Source organism: Nothoprocta perdicaria, unplaced genomic scaffold (assembly GCF_003342845.1).
Source record: "Nothoprocta perdicaria isolate Ctin4 unplaced genomic scaffold, notPer1 scaffold_247, whole genome shotgun sequence".
In the NCBI taxonomy this organism is placed as follows: Eukaryota; Metazoa; Chordata; class Aves; order Tinamiformes; family Tinamidae; genus Nothoprocta; species Nothoprocta perdicaria.
Window position 1 is genome coordinate 278,018 of NW_020455474.1, and position 23,577 is coordinate 301,594.

The 23,577-nt window shown below is 46.0% G+C and overlaps 2 protein-coding genes across 3 annotated transcripts in view; one reads left to right on the plus strand and one right to left on the minus strand.

Moving 5' to 3' along the window:
- The window catches only part of CTBP2 (C-terminal binding protein 2), a 34,034-nt gene extending 29,870 nt beyond the window's left edge, over nt 1–4,164 (plus strand). For both annotated transcript variants that reach the window (XM_026039949.1, XM_026039948.1), the window contains exons 4-9: nt 459–665; nt 974–1,188; nt 1,268–1,398; nt 1,483–1,610; nt 1,823–1,940; nt 2,802–4,164. In XM_026039949.1, the coding sequence (XP_025895734.1) occupies nt 459–665; nt 974–1,188; nt 1,268–1,398; nt 1,483–1,610; nt 1,823–1,940; nt 2,802–2,982 (980 nt within the window). In that variant the 3' untranslated portion in view covers nt 2,983–4,164. The remainder of the gene's footprint in view (nt 1–458; nt 666–973; nt 1,189–1,267; nt 1,399–1,482; nt 1,611–1,822; nt 1,941–2,801) is intronic.
- A 2,473-nt stretch (nt 4,165–6,637) lies between these two features.
- The window catches only part of ZRANB1 (zinc finger RANBP2-type containing 1), a 35,004-nt gene continuing 18,064 nt past the window's right edge, over nt 6,638–23,577 (minus strand). Inside the window, exons 4-11 of the mRNA XM_026039927.1 lie at nt 17,622–17,809; nt 16,759–16,912; nt 15,848–15,919; nt 15,155–15,353; nt 11,938–12,058; nt 10,918–11,047; nt 8,519–8,748; nt 6,638–7,810 (exon numbers count right to left, since the gene is read on the minus strand). Of these exons, the coding sequence (XP_025895712.1) occupies nt 7,592–7,810; nt 8,519–8,748; nt 10,918–11,047; nt 11,938–12,058; nt 15,155–15,353; nt 15,848–15,919; nt 16,759–16,912; nt 17,622–17,809 (1,313 nt within the window). The 3' untranslated portion in view covers nt 6,638–7,591. The remainder of the gene's footprint in view (nt 7,811–8,518; nt 8,749–10,917; nt 11,048–11,937; nt 12,059–15,154; nt 15,354–15,847; nt 15,920–16,758; nt 16,913–17,621; nt 17,810–23,577) is intronic.

A 23,577-nucleotide genomic window follows, 5' to 3' on the forward strand; every position in this document is an offset into this window, starting at 1 on the left:
ACTGTGCACACCCGGAGCAGCAGTGCCCTGGCGGAGCTGCAGCCCTGCTCGCAGCAGCCACATCACAGCCCTTCCCAACCACCTCCCCCAAGGGCTGGAGCCCTTCCCTAGCCGTGCTCAGGAGCTCCTGTATGAAAGGTTATCCCCAGGGGAAGTTCAGGATAACAGCCCTGTCACATGAACCATTTTACAGGGATAATTGAGATAAGAGAGTTTCAAATTCCTGAAAGAGCAATTCCTGGTAGAGTGGATTATTCTTTGGCGAGGAGAACAGTGTCATCAGAGCGCAGTGTTTCCTCCCATATTTGTAACTCTCCCCGTTACTATCCACCGCGTTTTCTTCCCGCCGTGGCCCCTCCGTGGGTGTCTCCCACGCCGGAGGAGCCCGGTGGCCGCGACGGCAGCCGAGCTTGTGCGTCGCTGCGACCGGCCTTGCTTTGCGCTGCTGCCTCCCGCAGGGATCGCTGTCTGCAACATCCCGTCGGCGGCCGTGGAGGAGACGGCGGATTCCACCATCTGCCACGTGCTCAACCTCTACAGGCGGAACACCTGGCTCTACCAGGCGCTGCGGGAAGGCACCCGCGTGCAGAGCGTGGAGCAGATCCGCGAGGTGGCCTCAGGAGCAGCCCGCATCCGCGGAGAAACCCTCGGCCTCATTGGGTTTGGTACGTCAGCAGGGCTGTAGAGACCAGGAGAGCCGTGAGGAGAGCTTGATGCACCTCGGGGGCTCCAAGATGCTTGGTGCACCTAGGGGCTCCTTGGTGGCACCTTGGGGGCTCCAGGATGCTTGGTGCACCTAGGGGCTCCTTGGTGGCACCTTGGAGGCTCCAGGATGCTTGGGGGCTCCTTGGGGTCTCCTCGGAGGCTCCTTGGTGGCGCCTTGGAGGCTCCAGGACACTTGGGTGCTCCTTGGCGGCACCTCGGAGGCCCTGTGGGCAGGCTGAGCCCATCGCTGTCTCTCGGCCCCGCGCAGGTCGCACGGCGCAGGCGGTGGCGGTGCGAGCCAAGGCGTTCGGCTTCAACGTGCTCTTCTACGACCCGTACCTGCAGGACGGCATCGAGCGCTCCCTGGGGGTGCAGCGGGTCTACACGCTGCAGGACCTGCTCTACCAGAGCGACTGCGTCTCCTTGCACTGTAACCTCAACGAGCACAACCACCACCTGATCAACGACTTCACGATCAAGCAGGTGAGGCGGGCGGGCGGCGCGCGGCCGCGGGCGCCCTCCCCGGCCCTCACGCTGCCCTCTCTCCCGCCGCCGGTGCCAGATGAGGCAGGGCGCCTTCCTGGTGAACACGGCGCGCGGGGGCCTCGTCGACGAGAAGGCCTTAACGCAGGCGCTGAAGGAGGGGCGGATACGAGGGGCGGCGCTGGACGTGCACGAGTCGGAGCCGTTCAGGTAGGGGCGCCGCGCGCCGCCCTTGCGCTGCTCGCCGCTCTCCCCGCGCGCCCGCTCACGCTGCCGYGGCTCCCTGTTCCCCAGCTTCGCTCAGGGCCCCTTGAAGGACGCTCCCAACCTCATCTGCACCCCGCACACGGCCTGGTACAGCGAGCAGGCGTCGCTGGAGATGCGCGAGGCCGCCGCCACCGAAATCCGCCGCGCCATCACAGGTAGGCAGTGCCCCCGTGGGCCCGAACGCTCCTTGTCTGCCCTAATAGACTATGGGAAATTGAGGGGCGCCACGAGCAGAGGGCTGAGGCGGGACAGTGTCCCGAGAGGGTGGGGGGCTTTTCCCTGCTTCCCCACACCGGGAATGTTGTGGTCTGCTGTGAGCATTAAAGCCGTGTCCTGCCTGACGCCCCCTCCCCTTGCTGCCGCCCAGGTCGCATCCCCGACAGCCTCAGGAACTGCGTGAACAAGGAGTTCTTTGTCACGACAGCGCCCTGGTCGGTGCTCGATCAGCAGGCCATCCATCCGGAGCTCAATGGTGCCACGTACAGGTGAGCTGCCGCTTCGCAGCGGCCCCGCGCTCCGATTAACAAGCCAATATTAACCGCCAAACACGGGCCCGTGGCCTAATTTCGCTAAATCCCAGGGATTAGAGTTACGTACTGCTCCGCTTTGGGCAGCTCAGCACAAGCCACCGGGTGCACGGGCTGCCCTCAGTATGTCCCTGCCACCAAAAAAGCCCTCGGGAACCCTGAAGATCCTTCAGAGCCACTGCAGGATTAGCCAGCCAARTCCCACGCAGCCGGGAGCAGAGAGCTGCAAAGAACAGGGGCACTAAAGGGAAGCGACGGTGACCGAGCGGTGGTGCGAAGGCTGGAGGCACCACGTTGGCCACCACGTTTGCATTAGGGCTTACAGAAAACACCCCACAAACGGGCTCCAAATGGGCCTGGCCGGGCTCCTGCCCGCTGGGACCTGCAGGGACAGTTAAACACAACCAGCTGTTGAATGAGCCCCAGAATGACAGGAAAACACCCACTTTGACCTCCCCGAGGCTTGCTCGTGGAGGCTGATGTTGGCAGCAGCACCTCTGGGTCACGCTAAGGAAAATTAACCTGTGCCCACGTGTTTAGGATGCCACAAAGCTGCCCAGCTCCCGCGCGTCAGACCTGGGCTTGGAGCAAAGCCCGAGCCRCCGCTGCTCAGGTAGCGTCCGACGGGGCCGAGGCGTCAGGAGACTTGAGCTTTGGGCACTGAGGTTCCTTTTCAGCAGCTTGGGCAGGTGGCAGCGACCCGGAGCCAGGGGCCATTAGAGAAGCAGGACGGGGTGTTGCTGCTTCTCCGGAGTCTCCGGGAAGTCTTTGCTTTTCTCCAGGCTCCTCCTCCAAAGCGTCTCCCTCCTTCTCCCGCAGGTACCCGCCTGGCATGGTGAGCGTGGCGCCGGGAGGGATCCCGGCCGCCATGGAGGGCATCATTCCCGGTGGCATTCCCGTTACTCACAACCTCCCGACAGTGGCACATCCTTCCCAAGCGCCGTCGCCCAACCAGCCCACCAAACACGGGGACAACAGGGAACATCCCAACGAGCAATAGCAGATAATTTAAACATAAATAAAAACCATTCAATAAACTCGGGACCAAGAGACGTTGGAAAAGAAGTTATACATGAACTAAAAAAAAAAAAAAAGAATTTGATACGCAATTTGTAATGTCGATTTTGGACAGATGCATCATTGATGTCCGAGTGTGAACGAAAAAGCAGTAGCGGTCGAGACTGGGGAGCAGCCCTGAAGGAGTCACCTGCGTGCGGAAGCGCTGAAAACTAGGATGCGAAACATTAATGATCAACGTCTGTCATTGTGTGTTAAGTTTCCTTCATCTGTGCATCAATCACCTGAATAAAAAAAAATAGATTTTTTCCCCTCATTTCCTTGGGAGGAGCAGGGCTTCGGCCCCTGTTTCCACGTACTTGCCTCACGCAATCCTTGCAGAGCAAACTTAGAAATTTCAGAGGAAACCATTATGTGGCTTCAGCCCTTTCCTTACTCTTCTATCTGGCCGCCTCTCCTAGCAAGAGGCCCCAACCCTGGCTTAGAAAACCAAGAAGAAAAAAGCAGTTTTAGGGTTTGTTTTTGCAGGCTCCGGGGCCGGTGACCTGCGGCAGAAGGAGGCGCCCGGCCCCGGCCACCAGCTCCGCGCCGAGCCCTGCGCAGCCTCCGACGCCCTCCGAGGATGCAAGGGGCAACAAAACACGAAGGAAGAGTGTTAAATTTCACACACTATTTGTACTCAGATATATTTTCTCAGTTTTAAATCTGCAGCTATTTTATCAAGTGGAAAAAGAAAAAAAAAAAGAAGTCTTGAGCTGGAAAGGGTTCAAGAATAATGTTGCATTTCCTTATGTCTCAGGAAACACTTTTTATGGTAACTTGTCAGACTGTCTATGAACAAAACCCACTTTTTTAGACATTGATAAAAGTCTTCTTTTTCTTCATGTGATATTTTATACAAGAACACTTCAAAAYGTGTTATTAGATGTGACTGATTTTAACAAATCCTATTAGATTTGTATCAACTAGCTACATGTTATATTCATAGTCTTTTGTGAATCATCGCCTTTTTGTYTTTAAGAAGATGGCCTCTTTTGAGCCTTTGTATGGGTACATTCCTGTTTCTGTGACAAAGCAAACTTAAGCTGTCCCAAACAGAAAACCAGTGGCTATCAGCAGTATGTTTTGTTTTAGTGTGTTACCGTTACTGTATTTGTTTATTGTAAAGGTGGACATTTAGCGTTCAGTGCAGTTTTCAATAAAAAGTGATAAAATTTCTATAATTTCTGGAGGGTAAGAGCTGCAGGAGGGCGGCACAGCTGCACGGGGCTCATGCTCATCCTCAGCAGCCCAAGGTGCCTGGAGCAGGTTAAGGCGTTTGCAAGGCTGAAAACCCACCTAAGAGGAGCTGCGTTTGCTTCCACCCTGTCTTTTATTGCACTTAAGGTGCCACCATCGCCCACCTKAGCTGGGCAAAGGACACCGGCTAGAGGGGGACTTCAAGAAAAGTTGAAACCAAAAAGTGTCCAGGTTACAAAACCCTGTATTTTCCTTTTGTTTGCTTTAAAGTCACCTGAAAACCAGTTACCAGCTTCAAACCCGTTAAAAAGGAGGAGTCACGTTGGCCAGGTGAGTGACCAGTTCCCTGTCAGTGATCAAGGAGCACGGCAGTGATTAGCCGTAGAGACCAGGAGCAGCCAGGAGGGTGGAACGGGCCAGTTACAAACAGGATGCTGGGGAAGCACTCGAATTGACAGTAAAATCCAAGGGAAAACGTTTAATTCCGGGTGAGGTTTAGAATTACTGTAAATGTGGCAGAGGGTCGGGGCGTGCGGAGGGAAGCGGTTCCTGGCCGCTGGTTCCTCTGCAGCCTTCCCCTGCACCAGCGAGGGAGACACAAAGCAGCTTGAGGGGACAGGCACCAAATAAAAACATAAAAGGTGGGGAGTTTAAGGACAGTAAAGGGCAAAATGAGGGCAAAAAGGGRRAAAAAAAAAAGAAAAAAAACACCTTTGCTTGCACCTAGAGACACCCTATTTTGTTGATGGGGTGAACACAGCCTAGTAGCACTTGCCCTAGGCCATGCAGCAGAAGCCTGGAGGAATCTGCAATTTCCACGCTTAAATGTATTTGAAAAWCAGATTTTCTTCACTGAGGAATTCATAAATTAGAAAAAAGAAAAACAAGCAGATGTAAAGGAGGTAACAATAAAAGGCCAAGTTCTGTGCTAGAAAGGTAGGTGCTACTGCCAGCAAAAACACAGGAAAAAGAGTGTCAGGAACTAGTGAATTTTTACCCAGAGACTCTTGGCTGGCAGAGCAGAGCCTGGCCCGGGACTCRGGAAGGGGCTGTCGGTGCCTGGGAYCTCCAAGCACCCAGGGAGCACCYAGGACACCAGGACAGGCTTTCAAAAACACCTCCCTGCTGCTCCTAAGCTCCCACTTGCTAAACAGCRTTTGCCCGGCTGCCGTGAGCAGAAAACTACAGGAATTGGGCGCAAGGTTGGTTTTCACCTTAGTTTCTCTCCCCATCTTGCAAGGAGAGCTGCTTCCTTAAGCGGAACATGACTCAAGGGCACAGGGATAACAGTGTGCGCGAGGTTCAGCCATCCCTGGAGCCACGTGTCCTGGTGTCCCTTGGAGAGGAGGCTGTGGAGGAAGGCCAGGGCCAGCCRGGAGGTGAATTCCAGCAGGATGCCCAGCCCGGAGCTCAGAGCTGGGCAGGGAAGGGGCTCCCATGCCCCAGCTCAGCCTGCATCGGGTCCCCAACAGAACCTCCTCAAGTCATCGACTGGTCAGGGGATCAAGAATTTCCCTGCAAGGTAAGAAGAAAGCAGAAGGACAAAGGGGGACAAGAAAAGGATCCATCAGTTCAGGAAACAAGACCGGACCAGGACATGGAAGGAGCCTCCTCAGTATCTGCGATTTGCCTMCCATGTTCAGGTGAACTGCATGTATCTTGCTGAGAAACGGGCATTTTTACCTCAAAATCTGCATGTGCACCAACCGGAGATCTGAAGGCCAAAAATGTGGACATGTTCCATGATGAAGCTCAGTGGGCTCTGATGGGAAAAGTGCTCAGTTAATACAGGACTTCGGCATTTCGGTACTTGTGGTGGTGTCACCAAGTTTATGTAGGAGTTGTGCACATTTCAACACCATCTAAGCAGCATTTGGAAGAAAAAAGMAGCAGCAAGTTCCTCAGGGTTTCCATAGCTCTCAACCACACAAAAATATGTGCTATGGGGCATCCTTCCAAATCCTAATTAAAACAATTTYGTCTACGGTAGAATTCCTTATTCAACCACCACACCATCCAAAGTGCWTTTCCAGACAACCTGAATTGCACTGTATCTGTAAAAACTGGCATTAACCTTTAGTGTTTACGTGAGATTTTAGATAAACTTTATCCATTACAGGTTACATGGCTAAAGTTATCAAATATAATAAAATTTCTACTGGAGAATATACTCTGAACTTACAATCTTAGGAACTTACATAAGTTTAAGTATGGCCACATCAATCAACATGCAAGAAATTCCCAGGTTTACATACTGAGAAATATATAACACGGTGCTTGTAAAAAACAACTTCAGCATAGATTCTTCTCTTTAATTAGGACTGCCACGTGTTTTCTCACTAGATTCACYGACCAAGGAGCAACCCCTTAAAAAGGTGTTTTTTCATTTGCAGCAACACTGAACTYGATGAAAGAATAAATGATAAAACGATAAGAGTTTGTATCACAGCAAGATTGAGTTTGGACAATATGAAATCCTCAACCGCGTCTGAGCTCTCAAGTCTCACACAATTTTTTTTTTTTTYTTTCCTTTTAGCATATAATTACTGGACTAAATCCCTTATATTTTAGGTCACTTCTCTGAATAAATATCTTAAGCATATTGAAGGAATCTATTAACTAATCAAAAGGAAAAAACATAAAAATACTTTTCAGGAAATGGATCATTTCACTCGAGGAAAAATTTAGCTTCTCTTCCAGTTTGTTCCATAGAGATTAGATTTTATTATAACGGGCACAGCAGTAACTAAAATATTAATAAAATAACAAATGTATTTTTACGTACGACTTGCTGTGGATATTTTGTGCAAACAAAAAAAACCCTCACGATCTGATTTGGGCACTAGTGAGATTTCACATAAAAGGGCCTGCCACGGAAACGTGTCAGAGTATCTAAAAGATGACGGAGATGCCAAGTTCTACTGTAAAAGAATCTCAGAGGGAACAGATATCCAACTAACATGTGCTTTCGTAAGTGCCCTTAGCTGAAAAATTTCTTTGCAATAATTAAGATGCTGGTATACTTTTCCTATTACACAACCTCTTACACAACCACATGCGGTACATTTATAGACAGATTTACAATTGGAAAGAATTTCTTTTTCTGTCTTGATAATAAAATTAGTTGGGTTCTGGTTTTTTTTTTTTTTTTGCTGTTCTTGTACAAAGGGTAGTCCAGCCCATGCAGCTCTTCACGCAGCAGATGAGCTCCTCGCTTCTCCCCATGCTGGTTAGAAAAGAAAAAACCCCCATCCCTTCACAGCAGGTTTCTCCCGCACGGGGGAGGCTCCGCGCTGCTCCAGCAGCGACCGCGGTCCGACGCCGCGCGCCGGCGGCTCCCGCTCCTTCCACCCTCACTCGTCCTCGTCGTCCTCGTCCTCCTCGCCGTCGGAGAGGGACGTGCAGGGGCGGATCTGGCGGTAGCGGTCGAGCCACTTCTCCACCATCTGCGTGACCAGGGGGTGGTTGCGCCGACGGGAGCTTTTCTGCAGGGCCACCAGGACGCCCCCCTCCGTCACGCAGCAGTCCAGCCATTCCCGAAGCAGCTTTTCCTGCTGCTCCTCGTTACCTATCTTCAGGAGAGCGGAGAGAGAGAGGGGGAGAAAGTCAGGAGGATGGAACCACCACCAGTGAGTTTAAAGCAGCCACCTGTGTTCATGCAGCTCCTTTTCGGGGCAGACAACATCACCTTACACCTTCACAGACAGTCTACAAAAATGTAATTAAAAGGCCAATTGATGTGCACCGTGTTTTCAACTAAAATACTGWAAAGCTTCAGGATTTTCAGTTATTCTTCCCTTCTAATTTTTTTAAGGCATTTCCAGTATAGCCTTCCTAGGTTTGCTTTTTTTGGAAGCAGCTGATTACTTGTAGCAGCTCCAGCAGAGGAGGATGGGTCTTGCAGGAACCTTCTGGCTTTGCAAAGCAGTTTTTAGGAGTCTAGCAGCATTTAACACTAAACATGTGGCTCTTAGGAGACATTATTCCCGCTGGCTGCTGAAAATCATTGCTCTGGACTTGAACCTGGGCCTCTCCCTCACCTGCGGGACGGCCACTTTCCCCAGCAGCCTCAAGTCTGCAGAGCCAAAAGGCCACAGGATTTCCCATTCCTGCTCTGCTTCGACCACATATAAACCTTATTCAAGTGGCTCCCTGTCATTATCAGAGTTATTAAAGAAGAAATAAGCAAAGTTTCGTGAGGGAAAAACAAAAAACGCAGAGATACAGACACTGCAATGACCACAGCTGGGCAAGCTACAGGCGCCACACGTTTTTCTTACCTCTTGAGCAGAAAGGAAGTGAATGTGCAATAATTTCCTCTCGCTATCCACCAAGGGTAAAAAAGTAACAGTAACGTCGTCGTCAGTGTTGAGGTTAGCACCAGCACCTCTGTTGCCGTAGCCATCGTTCTCCATGGCCACCAGCGCGGAGAAATGGCCCCTCGTGTAGCCCAGAGCGATGGGGCTTTTCCAGCAGAAGCTCTGTTCCCATAACAAAGGCAAATAGACACCTAGGAGAGGGGGAAACACAGCGGGAGTGACGGTCTGCAAGGAGGAAGCACTCGGATGCAAACTCCTAGGGGTGCCCTCGGCTGACACGGGGACACGAGGAGCGTTCGGCACACGGTCTCATCCACACCGAGAGGCTCGTGCCTTTCGGGGCGGCCACTCAGCGTTAGGCTGGACTCGGGGATTCGTCGGGTTTATCTGCAGTGGGGCAAGCTTAGACTAGAATGGGATTGCAATTCCAAACACAGAGGCAACCCCCAGATCCTATAATCCATAGGACACCAATTAATGTAAATCAAGCCTGAAGAACAGTCTGTCAGATTTGGCCACCACCAACCCCAAACCTGCACACACASACCCTGCATCACAGGCAAAAGGCTTCAGTGACACCTCTGTTCCTAAAAGAGCCCCMAAACCTGCCACCCACCTGCAAAATCTGTAACTAAAAGAAACTTGCTGCACCAAATATCACTTGGTATCTAAGGATGTGTCTGTCCCACACTATTTGGAGACAAYTATATAGCTACACAAAGCAAGTATTTCACTTGATACCAACAGCARATAATCCTCATTCATCGTATACAGACCTTTAATTGCCCAAAGCTGACAAGCTGAACAGCTTCCCAAGTGAATTAAGCCTAGACAGCTTCAGAAAAATCTATGTTCCATACTGGACATTAATTCTGCAGCCCGAAGTTCTTCAAGCTATTCTGCGGTTTCTAACTTCTAAAGCTACTTTACTTTTGCAAAAAAATCAAAAAAATCACAAAGAAAAGCTTCTCAAGAAACTGTCTATTCAGTTATAGTCAGCAGTAATGTACAGGTGGAAACAACTGCTGGGCAGCCAACAAGCAGAAGTGCTGAGGCCACGAAGATGCCCATGGGCAAAGCACACGTGCCCAGCACCCTGCACACAGCTGCAGTTTCCTGACTCAATTCTTTCCATATTTATTTTGTTTACTGTCAACTATATACAGATAATTTTTTTTTTTTTCTATAGACAGAAATGTTTAAGTGTCAGCGTCTCAAACACAGGCAAGCTGCCCAAACACACATATTTGGCTGGCAAAATAGAGCACACAGCTCCAGAAAGCTACAAACTCCAGGCTAAGCAAAACAGGACGGGAGTGAACCAAACAAAATAACATCTTTGTGTTTATCTTAAAGACAGCTGGGCTGTTTGCCCAGGAGACGAAGAGAAAGAGTCAGCAGGAAGCTGATCAAGGTATGAAAATTATAGCACTAGTCGAGAAAACAGGTCAGTATTGACATCACATTTGTTGCAAACTGTATATCACAAACATACCTGACAAATAAAACTAGATCATGAAATTTAGTTGTGCAGAAAGTGAGATTTACATTTTCAGTTGCCCAGTATTTTGCAAACATGCATCACAAAGCTTCCCAACCTCATTACTCAAACAGGGAGCTGCTGGGAGAGCATTTACGAACGCAGTTCTTTCCTTTAGAACCTCTATGACAGAGTCAAGTAAGCTGCCAACGTTAATCAAGTACAAAAAAATGAATATTATTTCCTCTATTGCAGCTTGAGCACCCGCACGCTCCTTTCCTTTCCTTTCCCTTCCTGCCCTCGTGCTCCAGGGGTGACCCTCTGCTCTGCTCAAGGGCCGCTTCCCCAGCCGCCTCGTGCAGCGGGACGAGACACAGCCCTCACTCCTGGACAAGCTGGATGTGAGGAATCTCCCTTCCCAAGAGCTAGAAGTGCTAGGCATAATTCAATCTACAAAACAAGCATTTCCAGCAGTCATACTGTGCTGAACAGAATTTCACCCTGTATCTTTTATAAAGCTCCCGCTGTCCCAGTGCAGCACGGATCACAGCTTCGTTCAGCTCTCACTTCAGCCTCACATGAGACACTGATTAAGAGCCCGTTAAGGGAAGGACAAGGAGCTTCCCAGCAGGGCTACACGTAGCCTGCCTGCTATCAACACCTTCTACAACTTCCCGTTTCTAAAAAACCCAAATACTGGAAGTTTTGGAGGGGTTTGTTTGATACTCTATAAAAATAAAAAAGATTTATGTACACAGTAATTCCGGCCCTTTCAGGCCAGCATCTTATTACACATCACCCTCTTTTCAGCTTCCTTGGAATTTATCATCTCTAATCAAAACTTTTTCTAAACTGAAAAGCTTAAGAACTGAAGGCTTACCTTGAAAACGGGTATATCCTAACGTTTCTCCTCGGAAACTCTTATAATATTTTACTCCATAAACTATAATTGGTCTTCTAAGAATATGTGCAAGTACAAAAATGTGTGTCTGCTCCAAACTTGCTCCAGGCTGCACCAAAACACAAACAAAAGAACACTTGAAACAGAACATTTTTAATTCTAAATTCAAAAACTATTCTCCTCATCGAAGGAGGAAGCCCTTTTAAGAGTAATCTAACCCTGGTAGGGAAAAAGGAAAGACTGAAAGACTATTATATGTTAGAGATGAGCACAAACATTTCAGCTTACACAAAAACTTAATCTGTCTGTAATAATTCTTGGTCTTATCTCCCAGATTCCATCTGCCACATCTCATTCTCTGGTTAGAAATGAAGCTCTGCATAATGTTTAGTTTAAAAATAACCCTCTCAGCTCAGAAATGTTAAGGTAAATACYTTTTAATGACAGGGAAATGGCACATCCAAAAATAGTTACGATAAAATAATGCCAAAAYTAGGCGTGTACTTTTAAGGGAGGAGCTTTAAAACAATGCTGTATTTGGAGGCTTATAGGAACATAACTTGTATTTTGGAAGGCAGTAGCAAAATGTCAGCTTGGTAAAGTTTTAATAGTTGCAGATTACAGATTTGCAGGCATATTCCTAGAGGTGAGTGTTGTAGGAGGTAAGAGGAAAACATGAAGTGGACAATTGTGCATATACAATGCACACAGTTTGCTCTCCATTCTTGGCTCCGACACCAACGGAACCAGACTCTTCTTAACGTGCTTCCAGTGCTTAATAGCAAATCCAATAAATGCAGGTTTTCAAATAAAACCTTTTTTACAACATAGCAGGAGGCAGCTACCCAGTATTATTTTAAGATTGCTAGCTTAACAGGAATGTTTTCTGCTATAAGAAAAACTCTTGTTCATGAACAGCATCCCAAGATTTAGAATAATTCCTATTCAAGGGAAGTAAAATACCCTATTCAACAGCAAGCTAACAAGAGAAGTTCTCACCTGGCTCGCAAGAGAGAGTATGAATGCCCAGTCTTCCTGCCACTGCTCCTCCCGCAATGAGAAATGTAAACCAAAGCTTTGGGAATACCACGATTCCCACTCTTTCCAGCGCGTATAGAACCTAAAATATTAACAACGAGAATGAGAAAATATTTTAATGTCTCTACTGCTCTATCATGTCTGATCACAGCATTCAGCCCCTTGTAATCCTGTATCCAAACTCCTGTATTGAAGTGAGCACAAAACATATGCCATGAAAATAGATTTATTTTTCTTTAGTCTTCAGGAGACATCATTTAATCTAATCTTCATCTGTCCTCATGGTATCCTCATGTTCACAGCTATCGGTCTGCACAGTATCCTCATGTCCACAGCAAAAAGGCTATAACTGATAAAAGGTCCTAAAAGGCTCCTTACTAGATTTGAGCTTTATGGAGGTTTAAGTGTAGAGTTATAGGGAACAAAACCGAGACCTGACAAGCTCACCTACCAACTTCGAGCAGACTGTGGTTAACAGAATCTGAGTTTGATTTTAGTTTCTGGAGGAAAGAGTATGGCAATTTCTCATTACATGGAAAAAAAGATATAAAGTAGGATAGGCAAGAATCAAATAAAAAAAAAAATGAGATTAATCAATTTTACATTCAAGTTAAAGTCACTGTGTTTTTTTCTATTTACATTAAATTCTTCTGTGTACTAGCATGTAGTCCCAGGGTTTCATCTTTTTTAATCAAGGACAGAGTAAATTGATCACATGAAAAAGCTGATCCTAGCTCTTAAAACTGAGCCAGTCCCATCACAGCACTGTAGAAAGTCCTCAATTCAGGAGCAATCAGCCTAAAATCTTGGTGGATGACAGGTATTAGCTATGCAGATGCTTCTGCCAGCTAAGACCACCAACTCATGCAAAAGAGCTAGTAATAAGATGTATTTTGGTAAACTCATGTGCTTACTCCCAAGAAACCCAGCTAGAGGGACTCCTGCAGCTCCATCTACAAACCAGCTTCTCTCTCAAGCCAYGAACCACTTCCATCTTTACACCCCTTTTCCCCAGGAATCGCTACCCAAACACCTAGTGCCATGCGAAGAACCAGTTCTCCTGACACGAGTTTCCTCAGGTGCAGTTAAGGAAAAGCCTTGTGGGAACACATTTTTCCTCCCAGAAGTTTTTCCTGGYGCAGGTCAGCCCTGGATCCAGCCATCTGCAACGTTCCCGGGGGCTGCCCTGACGGCTCCATGCACAGAAATCAAGGCCTCAAGACCTGGAGTTCATTTAAAATAATCTTTAYAGTGTGACACGAGGACTGAAAGGACACGTCCATTCCTGAGAGCKGAGAGGAGCAAAAGAAGGGATAAATGCAAATGTCACCAAATGAGTTATTTAAATGTGCAGATTATGCCTATAAAAATTCCCATTTTTGAACATTATTTTTAAGGCTTTACAGAACAATTCCATTACATAAAAGTTTAAGTGCACTGCTGTTGAGACTAGTGATTGTTGAAGAGCCTATTCCTCCAGCAGCTACTGTCATTAAAGGCAGTGATGACAACCTAATTTCCAGTCTACTGGATGTCCTAACCCAGAAAGCTTTAAAGCTCCTTCCCACACAGACTCCATCAGGGGAGACAATTGGATACAGCTGAATCTAACTGAAAAGTTCAGATCTTCACCCTGGAATTACAGTCRAGCGCCTAGTGCTACGTCCAGTACTGCTCTAGTTGATTCTTTAGGAATTTCCATCACAAACAGGTTCTGGAGGACCTGGAGGTTCTGGAGGTTGGTTCTGAGGATGCAGCTCTGCATGGCCTTGTACTAGGGCCTCTACCAAGCTCTCCAGTGACGACCTAGCAAGTTGGATTTTCCTGATTAAAGGTAGGCAAGTATGATAAAGCAACTGATAATGAACATCTCAATCTGACTAGAAGAAGGACAAAAAAAAGTCTGCTTCTGATATTAGGTAAATTCTGAGGAAAATGATGATTCTGTCTAGACCAAGAACCAGAAAAGTTTACAAGACTTAATGCATTTTATATAATGAGTGTTATATTGAATAATGGTCAAAGATTAACATTGGCTAAKCCAGTTTGTGGTGTGTGGTTGTGTGCCATGCATGCTTTTGATACTACAAAGAACAAAACTTGATCAACATAAATCTATGTTCTGGCCTCCGGGGAATTGCTGGCGATGCCAGGGACATTCTGCATGGTCTAAGGGCACGGTCCCTAACGAGCAAGGCCAAGGTCAGAGTCATGGCAGGCCCTTTCACAGACAGGATCCTGGGAGAATGATGATGGAAGCGCCACTCTGTGGAATCCAGCTCTGGATGCCAATTCTGGGAATCTTCCCCACAGAGCAAGCAGGGGGGCAGCAATCACAGCAGCTATTTACAGGTACCTCTAAAGTCAGCTCTCCTTAGCCTCCTCTGGAGCAAAAAGAAGAATGCAGCAGAAGCTACTCCTCTGCTAGGCCTGCTGATAGTTTCTCTTGTCCTTGACAGCACAACATAAGATACAGCAGATAAGACTTCCTAAGTCAACCTTCATCAACATCTTGCCTTGGTTCCATCCCATATTTGGGACCTGGTGGAGACCACGGCAAGTCCAGCTGCAAGGCCAACTCCACCAGCAGGACTGGAGAATTTTTGCTGTACACTGACAACCTTAACTCAGAAAGATGAATTAATTCCATAGCCCAGCAACAGCCTTACCTCAATACTGATGATTTCTGCTTTATTGCAGACTCTTTCAGCAGACAAAACAGGAACAAAAAGGGCTACCCTGAACAAAGCTGCTACTAAGCAGATAGAATGAAAATACCAAAAAGTATACATAGGAATTAAGGGTCATCTAATGGTCTTCTGCTCATCTTCCACCAGCAGCAGCAAGACGTGGTATATGCCCAATTTACATTGCAAACATACAGAAAACGCAGTTTTTGTGAAGGTGGCATTACCACAKTCTTTACAAGACTACAGTAAAAATATATGTTTTAAAAGCTGCTTGCTGAATATAACATAACCGATTTCACAGGCTGTCCAGGTTTCCAATGCTCGCATTTAAAATAAACCAGAAATAGCTGACATGAATCATGCTGTGACTCAACATCTTTGATGCCCACCATCCAGAATAAATCTGTAGGGATTTTTTTTTTTTTTTAAATTATTACACTAGACTGCAACCAATGCTAGCCAAGCAGCTGACACCAGGGGCCCCTTACCAATGCGAGCAGTCATGTAAACTGTCATGAAGAGCTTTCCGCAGCACTGAATCCTTGTCGTAAATGCCCCAGGTGGCCTGGAGCACCGAGTCCAGCAGGCAGTCGCCGGCAGTCCGATTCCACAGGGCGTATAACCTGCTGTCCAAGCGCGTACCCAGCTCCAGGGACCAGTTAATTATGGGAGACTCCTCTTCTAGCTCTGCAACACAACGATAAGCACCTATAAAACCCACCAGCATTTCAAGATTTTAATAGTACACACTCTTTATGTAAATTGGCAAACTTAAGTTTTCCCTCCCCAACTACAAAAACAGGTGAACTTGAAGGGTTGGAAGCAGTTCCACATCGTCAAAGTGGAGTGGAAAACACCACCCCCGACCCTCCCATATACTGGCCTTAAAGAAAAGTATCATATTACTTCTTTGAGGATTATTTCTGAAGCTGACAGATTATTCAGTTTTCTTTAAAGAGCTCAGACTTACTAAAAACTGCAAAGCTCTTCAAGACCCATAAATCCAAAAGATCCTTTTGAACAGAATTTTTACAGTCTGCATTCCCACTAAGTTAGTGTAAATACTAGCATTTTATTGATTTTGATGTGGAAGTTAATTTGAAAGCACCAGCTTTACTTAAATCTTCAGGCAAATAAACAAAGACCAAGAGAAGATGACAGACAATCTCAAGAGCATTTACCTTTCTGAACATCTCTATCAAGTACTTCATCAAATAGCTTTTCTTGGACTGTGGGTGGTAAGTCTTCAATATCTGGAAAAGTGGAAAGCAAATATAATGATCACCCAATTTTATTATTAAAAAGAGGCTGTCTTAGCTATTTCTTACAATCTTTGGAGAAATAGCTCAGAGAATCCAACTGCTCTAACTTTGTAAGTTAGAAGGCAGAAAATTAGAAAATTACTGAGCTATGACAAGGAAGATGTCACCAACGAACCCAAAACCTTTACAAGTAAAAGTTGCAATTATATATTTTTTATATATATTTTTAAAGATAAATACAGCATGCACAACTTGAGTGCTACATTTCATAATGCAATAAATACTTGCATATTGTGAAACAGAGCAAAACACACRTTATTGATACTTGCACACATACACACTTAAGTAACTGGATTTTGCATTGATCAAGAACTTGGAAATGTGGCTTGCAACCATTTAGCTGTTGCCTATGTTCACAGATCCAATAAGCATTTTCATATTTCTCTCAGCACAAAAAAAGGGCTTCCAAAAATGGTACCAGACACCCACACCTAAGCACCTTATCTGCTCCTGAAGCATCTCCTTGTCCTTACATTAAAGCTGATTCAGAGAAGCCAGCAATCCATTTAAAAGGCTTGTACTGCACATGTCTGTGCACTGGCTCTTTGGGAGGATCATATTCAGTCAGGAATCTAACTTAAAGGTTTTCTAATAATTTTTGTTAATAGACAAACATTTGATGGACATTTTCTTGGTCACGGAGCAGTTTATAATTAAACACCAAACCCCAAACACCGCCAGCAGAAAGCCAAAGACAGCATCTAAAAGCAGCAGCTCTCAGCTAAGGTGAAAAGAAATTCCCCCAACATTCAGCAACATTTTATAATTACCTGCAGGTAACGTAAACGTTACAAGGTCAGTTAGGAAATAGCAGGCAAAGTCTCCCTTGCGCTGGTGAAGGGACGCAGCGATTTCACGACGAATTTGTTCTGTGACCTCAGGACACACCATGGCAGGAATGCACTTGGCTGCGTGCTGCGATACCTGGAGCACAACACACTTACTGCACTCTCTTATTACTGCCCAAGAACAAAGACTTAGGAGGAAGGGCAAATAGTGAGAGGGAAAGAAAAATAAAAACAAAAAGCCTCATGTTTGCACACAAGGGCTCACAATATTTTGACATWATGGAATACGGCAGGATAATGGAAAATAGAGACTCATAATTTATGACTCCATTTACTATACTTCTTTACAACTCCATTTACCATACTCCTTACACTTATGGGTAGCACAAAAAGCCCCGATACTAACCATATATAAAAGGTTCTAATAATGCATTTATTAGTATTAAAGATGAAATTAATATTTAATATTAACAGGAATTAATAAATCTGCACATATACAAGACCTTCGCCAGGACTTATAATTACAGATTTGAAGTTTGAGATGAAGAAAATGATGGGAGAGGGGAAAAAAAAGATAGTCATGGACTTAGTAAAAGGGAAAGATGACACAGGGAGGAAGCAACCAGCCTGTGCAACATGGAAGCGGCAAAAACAGTTCATTTGCAGGGCAAGAAGTTTGCTTCTCCCCATAAGAGTAGCTCCAGAGAGCCCCATGGAAGAAAGCACGTGGCAGTTCCCCACCAGGTAGGCTTACTCGTTTACAAGGCTCTAAATTAAGCTGTGATGGAGCTTAATCAGGTCATGGAACTTCCTATTCRACCTCAGCAAGGGCCAGACCAACTGACCTCCGTGAGCAGAATGGCCAGCATGTCCTGCCTCTGGAAGCGGATAGCCAGGTGGACGAGCGTGTAGCCCACGTCGAAGGCGGACGGGCGGTTCAGCAGGCGGACTTCATCTGCCGAGAGCTGGCGCGCGATATCCCCTCCTGACGACTTGTAGGCCTCCACAGCACCTAAGTCACCTTCTACAACCCCTGAAGAAGAAAAAAAATACATAAAGGTTTCATTATAGACAGCAAATGAACTGTTCTGGACCCTGCTTAAATACAGTTTGTCTCTGTTCTTATAGAAACCTAACATACAAAGGTCAACTGTGACCAAGCAACTTGCAAGTATTTCATAGTCCTCAATTAAAATAATTACCTGCACTTACCTCACCACCGAGACCACCTCCAAAATAGCTGGAGGACACAGAAGATGAAGGGTCAGCTACAATGCAAAGCTGGAAGCCCTTGATGAACACGGAGCATAAGGTACTCACAGTCATTTGGTTTCATCGACAGTCATGAAGACGAATCATCCATTCACAGTATTCAGGAACTAGCTCAATTATTACATCTTCCCTTGCAACTTACTCTAAAAACAAACTTTTTCCAACTTTGATCACAATTAGAAAATTCTTTCAGAACAAAGTTTTTTTTTTTTTTTTGAAGTATAGTTTAAAACAGTATATTGTCATGGAATAGAGGGCATAAAATTTCCATCCATCTCTGTTACAAATCCAGCATCCAGTCATCATCTAGGGTACTCTATTAAAAARCAAATATGCATACACATCACGTCAACAGTTTTTGCTTTATTTTCAGAGTGAGGTAGGGAAAAAGAAAATAGGAAAAACGTCTTCTAAAGCCCTCTGAAATCTACCTGCTGTCTGCATTTCACAGTAACACCTTTCCTGCCAAGTGCATTSCTTGACACCTGCAACCAAGTTTTATCCGTTACCTTCACCCATACCCCTTCCCAAATAAGGCTTCTGAAATTTTGAAATGCTTTTACTATAAACATCTTATTTTAGATACGTTCTTTGTGTAGAAGGGAACAGTGCAAGGAATAGTAAGTTGAGGAAACCTATTTGCAGCAGCCCAGACCAGAAAAAAGAATAAAAATACAGTATCAAAGCTGAGGAGATAGTGAGGTTTCCTATCACTCCAAATACTATTTCAATTCAGTGATTTTCCTTGATGCAAGAAAAAGCCCCCCTCACCATTTTTGATAGATAAAACCAGTCTTCAATCAATAATTTTGCAAACGCAAGAAAAAAAATAGACATATATAAAAAACAAAATATACTAAGAAATATCAAAATATATCTTTATCGCTCATCAGAAGCAAAGGGCTAGGTCTCAGAGCATTTACTCCAGTTGAACTGTTTACRGTCTGGTGTTCTGAATCCCAGTCTTGAGCTGACCCAACCACAGAGGCGCTCGTTATTCCAGGATAGGGGAAAGCATTCTTAGCTAGGTCAGAATTTCTGAGGCAGAGATTATAAAGTTTTCAGGAAATAAAAAAAAATAGTGCAAAATATTTTTCTTACTTAGCCCTACTTAGCAAGTCTCTAGAGCTGGACAGCTKATTTCCAGGGCTGTCAAAGCAGACGAGTTCCTGCACACAAACTGAAGAGCAAGTTYCAGGCATATGGCACCCAGCAGCCTGATCAGCACCAAAAGCCACTGCAGGCCAGGGCAGGATGAAAATGAGATAGGAATATCCTTTCTGGAGGTTTTTCCCTAGCTTGTCTGCACAGGAAACCATTCCCATCCATTAAGGAACCATCTGCCCATGCACTCATGCAGGATGAGCTGGAGAACCCACCACCTAGAAGTCACTTCTGCCCATATATAAGAAGTCCCTTCTTGTCTTTTATAGAGGGGTTAAGTTTTCATGGATGAAAAATATCTTCAGTAAGCAAAGAGCTGCTATTTTTGGRGAAAACCTAACTTAGCAAAGGGAAACAAAGGCAATTGAAGACCTTTTGGTGAGATATCCAAGCTGACAGTGTGAGACCCCTGAGCAAGCAGCTCCAAGGATGATGTTTCACTTTAGAACTAAAACATGATGAAAGCAAAAGGTACAACACATACTGACAAAACTGGCCCCTAACAAGAAGGCCAAGTGTAGCATTTTATTTTCTCACAGCCATGTTTTTATGGCACTGATAAGGCAAGGGCCAGGCTGATCACGATGCATCATTCCAGCCAAATGCAGCACTGACGCTTTTAACAGAAACGCACAGATATTGAGTCAGACACTGTCTAAYGACTTGTTTTCTTAAAATGAAAAAGCTCCGAGAGAAGAACAGATTCTCTGCTCCTTTACGACACTCTCAGGTTTATGTTATTTTTATGAACAGCACCTTTATAAAGCCTGGTGAGCTGCTGACCTTCAAACATGGACCACGCAGGGCAGCCCCAAGTCGGTGCCCGCTCCATTCACACATGTCACTGCTTCTCCAGACGCCCGTGCTCAGCTGCAAGGACAAACCTCAGCAAGAACCAAGGCTGAAAACTGTCACCATGTGAGGTCTGGCAGCACCTTAAGCAGCAGCTACTCCAAGCTGCGCTCGGCATCGAGGCTGCTGCCCCACGCTGCACGTGCAGCTGCTGGCGCTGCCAGCACGGCCCCRAGTCCTGCAACACTCAACATTCCTAAGGGCCCCATGACTGAGAATTGCTAAAATTATCACATAYGCTTTCGTTTTGAAAGTCCATTTCCAAGTCTTCCTGATAAAGACTAAGTAAAAAACAAAAACCCTATGCCCAAACTAGGCAAAATGTGAGCTCTCGAGGCCTTATTGCAAGCGGAGTGTGCAGGGCTTGGCCACAGTTTCTGCAGCAGAATTCAAGAGCAGAGATGGCTGCTGAAGGGCCTGTGCAGCCAACGCAGCTACAGCACCTAAAAGGGAACAGGGAAACGTGTATGGGTGTCTGGGTCGCGTCTGGTTCTTCTCAGGCAGCCAAGTGACTGTTCATGGGGGCCAGGAGGGGAAGAGGGAAGAAGGGCAGCAAGCGCTGAGCACAGGTCTAGACAGGAGATGGCCCTGACCAGCTCGTAAACAAGTCTTAACATGCCCAAACACAATGCACAAGACCAARTGAGAGGCTGTTTTGCCCAAGTTTATACACCGAGATGAATGTAAGACTGTTTTTTTTAAACAAGATGCTCAATCTTGCAAACCTGCTGTGCATTCTAAGGCCTGACGCTAATTCACACTGAAATATTTTGAGCAAAGTCCCCAGAGCATCAGGACTCACTTCCAGTACCACTGCAGATGCCCCAGGCCACTCTCATCCAGTGGGGAAAAGCCTTCACTATTTACTGATGTTAGAATCCACTACATTTCATAAGGCACAAGTGCTTGATTACTAAAGCAGCCTTTGAAACACGTTCTGATGAAGCGCCCGCCTGTTAGGTCTTCCCACCGACACCCACGGCATTCCTGGGGCTGCACAAGTGTCACAAGGCGAGTAGCACTTGCCCCACGAATGTCCCCMCAACCCTCCCAAATGCCTAGGTCTCTCTTCCTAGAGCACACCCGGGATTAATCACAGACTTCATGCACTGCAACAGACCCTTAAAATTCAATCACACTTCTGACACGGAGCAAGAGTAGCCCTTGCTTGAAGTAAATTCCAGAAGTGTTAGGTCCGTATTGCAAGCGAAGAAACTGCTCTTTTGTAAGAGCTCCTAAAAGAAGCAATTTTGCTTTGCTTAATGCACGAGTGACATGACTGTAAACCCAGAGCTTAAGTGACACAACAGAATGTAATGAGAGGCATGCAAGGCAAAGGAAAAATAAAAATGAAACTTGGGATTTTGTTTACAGGTTCATCTGTGCTCCCACTTGATTTAGGGAGCTCTTGTTGAAATATTCTTTCACAGCACTGAGTGCCAAGGCTTATTCTCCTACTGAAATCTCAACTCCTACGGATAGCACAAATCTGGAATGTGCAGTCTTAGTTTATTCAAGGAGGTACATGATAAAGAGATTAAGAAGGTACATTAAACAAAGACTGAAATTTAAAAAGTCATCCAATTATCATTTTCATCCTGCATTTTCCGGACACTCAGATCCATTTTCTTCATTAAATATCCAAAGTTACCTTTGCCTGTCTATGTATTTCTATAAGCCTATAATTAGCTTAGTTGCTAAAACCAAGGCACTTCAGCCAASATGCTTATTCTTTAATACACGTAGATCTTTGCAAGATTCAGTGCAGAAAAACCAACAGAGCAAACGTGCCGGCATTTAACACACACAGCCAGGGAGCTAAAGCCCGAACTGCAGATCCCCAGGGCTCTGAGTAGCCAGGTGCAAGAGCAAGCTGCAAAGCGAAGACCTGGTGCATTAGAAAGCCACAAAGCAGGCGCTCCAGCAGCATCCTCTGGCACCTCTGGAGGTGCCCGTTAGGGACACAGGAACGAGCTCCTGTGCGGGACAGCTGGACACGCAGCACTAACCCGTTCTGCTGTAGGCTCCAAATCCTCCACACGTGCAAAGACTCTCCAGTAGGAAAGCCGGGAGCAGCGTCCTGCAGGGCATCGCATCCAGAGAGCTGCTCTGCTCACTAATTCCCACCATCCAAGGCTGGGATGGGCAGCTCCTACACTTGATTAATGGTTCCTCACCTTTGCTCACGCCAAAGCCCRCACTTGAGTAGAAAAAAAGGAATGGATAATCACAGACCTGGGCTCTGCAGCAAAGGGGCTTCTCTAATTTTCTTTAAAAAAAAATTACCTTAAGAAACAAATACTTKTATTTTAAAGAGAGAAGTAGAGACAGACTCCTCATCAGCATCAGAAACGCCAAATTCTGTGCRTCTCAGCTCAGTTCTGCTCATTCTCCTCTACCTTCATTTTCAGGACCTCTCTTCAGAGCATTAATACCCAATACCCATCTGCAGCAGACCACTAACAGAAATTTTAAGAGAAAAAAATCTTATGTAAATTAAACTCCTAAAGCTSAACAACTCATATTAGCTTAAAAAATAACCTTCAAGAAGGAAAGCACTTTAAATCCGAAGCCATCCAACATATAGGGGTTTGACTGCGATACATTCTTTTCTCCATGCAAGCATCTCTCTCTCTCCTATATATGGTCCATACTGCCTTGCAGTATGTTAGAACCAGAATAAGCAGCACAGGAAAAAACAACTATAAAGAGGTCCCAGCCCCTCTCGTCAGAGGTATCCACCCTTCTAGTCACCATGAATCAGGTGCTTGTAGGGCTGTACCCTGATGGGAGACAAGGAAAGGGAAAAAGCAGGAATGTTCTTRACAACAATTGCCAGAAGGGCTTCCAAGACAAAAATCTGTAGCTAGCTTTAACTCAGGGGATACTCAGTTGTTTTTGGTATAAAAGAGCAGTCAAGAGGTGGAAATAAAAGCAAACTTCAGGAGTATAGATTTTCTAATAAAGAATAAGGTGTGCAGAGTTTTGCCTCTTTCAAAGGACAGGCAAAAGGGCTTACCTCAAATATATATGTACGTGAACGTGCATATATGTTACATGTGTGTACATAGGGGCATGCATGTGAAGCAGGACACCAAACACCCATGTAAGGCACAGAACCATGTCCAGCATGGAGTTTCTCAGGCAGGTGAGAGCTGGGTGCTYGTCAGGGTCAGTCCCCTGAGGGCACCGAGTCCCACCTCCCCGTGCTACAGGGCAGGAGGGGAGGAATCAGCTAGGACAGGTCTGGGGCAGTGCTGGATGAGAACAGGAGCAGGGAGGCCTCACGAGCAGCCCTGCCCACAGCTTTGGGGAGCACCTGGCACTGCTTCCACCTGCTGAAGCAGGAAAGGGACAGGCTGAAAAGCAAACCTGTAGGAGAAAAGCAGTTGACAAAAAGCCACACAGATACATACACAGGCAAAGCAGGAGCAAGCTAGCAGCCCTTTTAAGGATGTACTGCAAAACAAGGTTTATTAGAGGTTACTCCAAGCATTTTAGATATAAGGAACA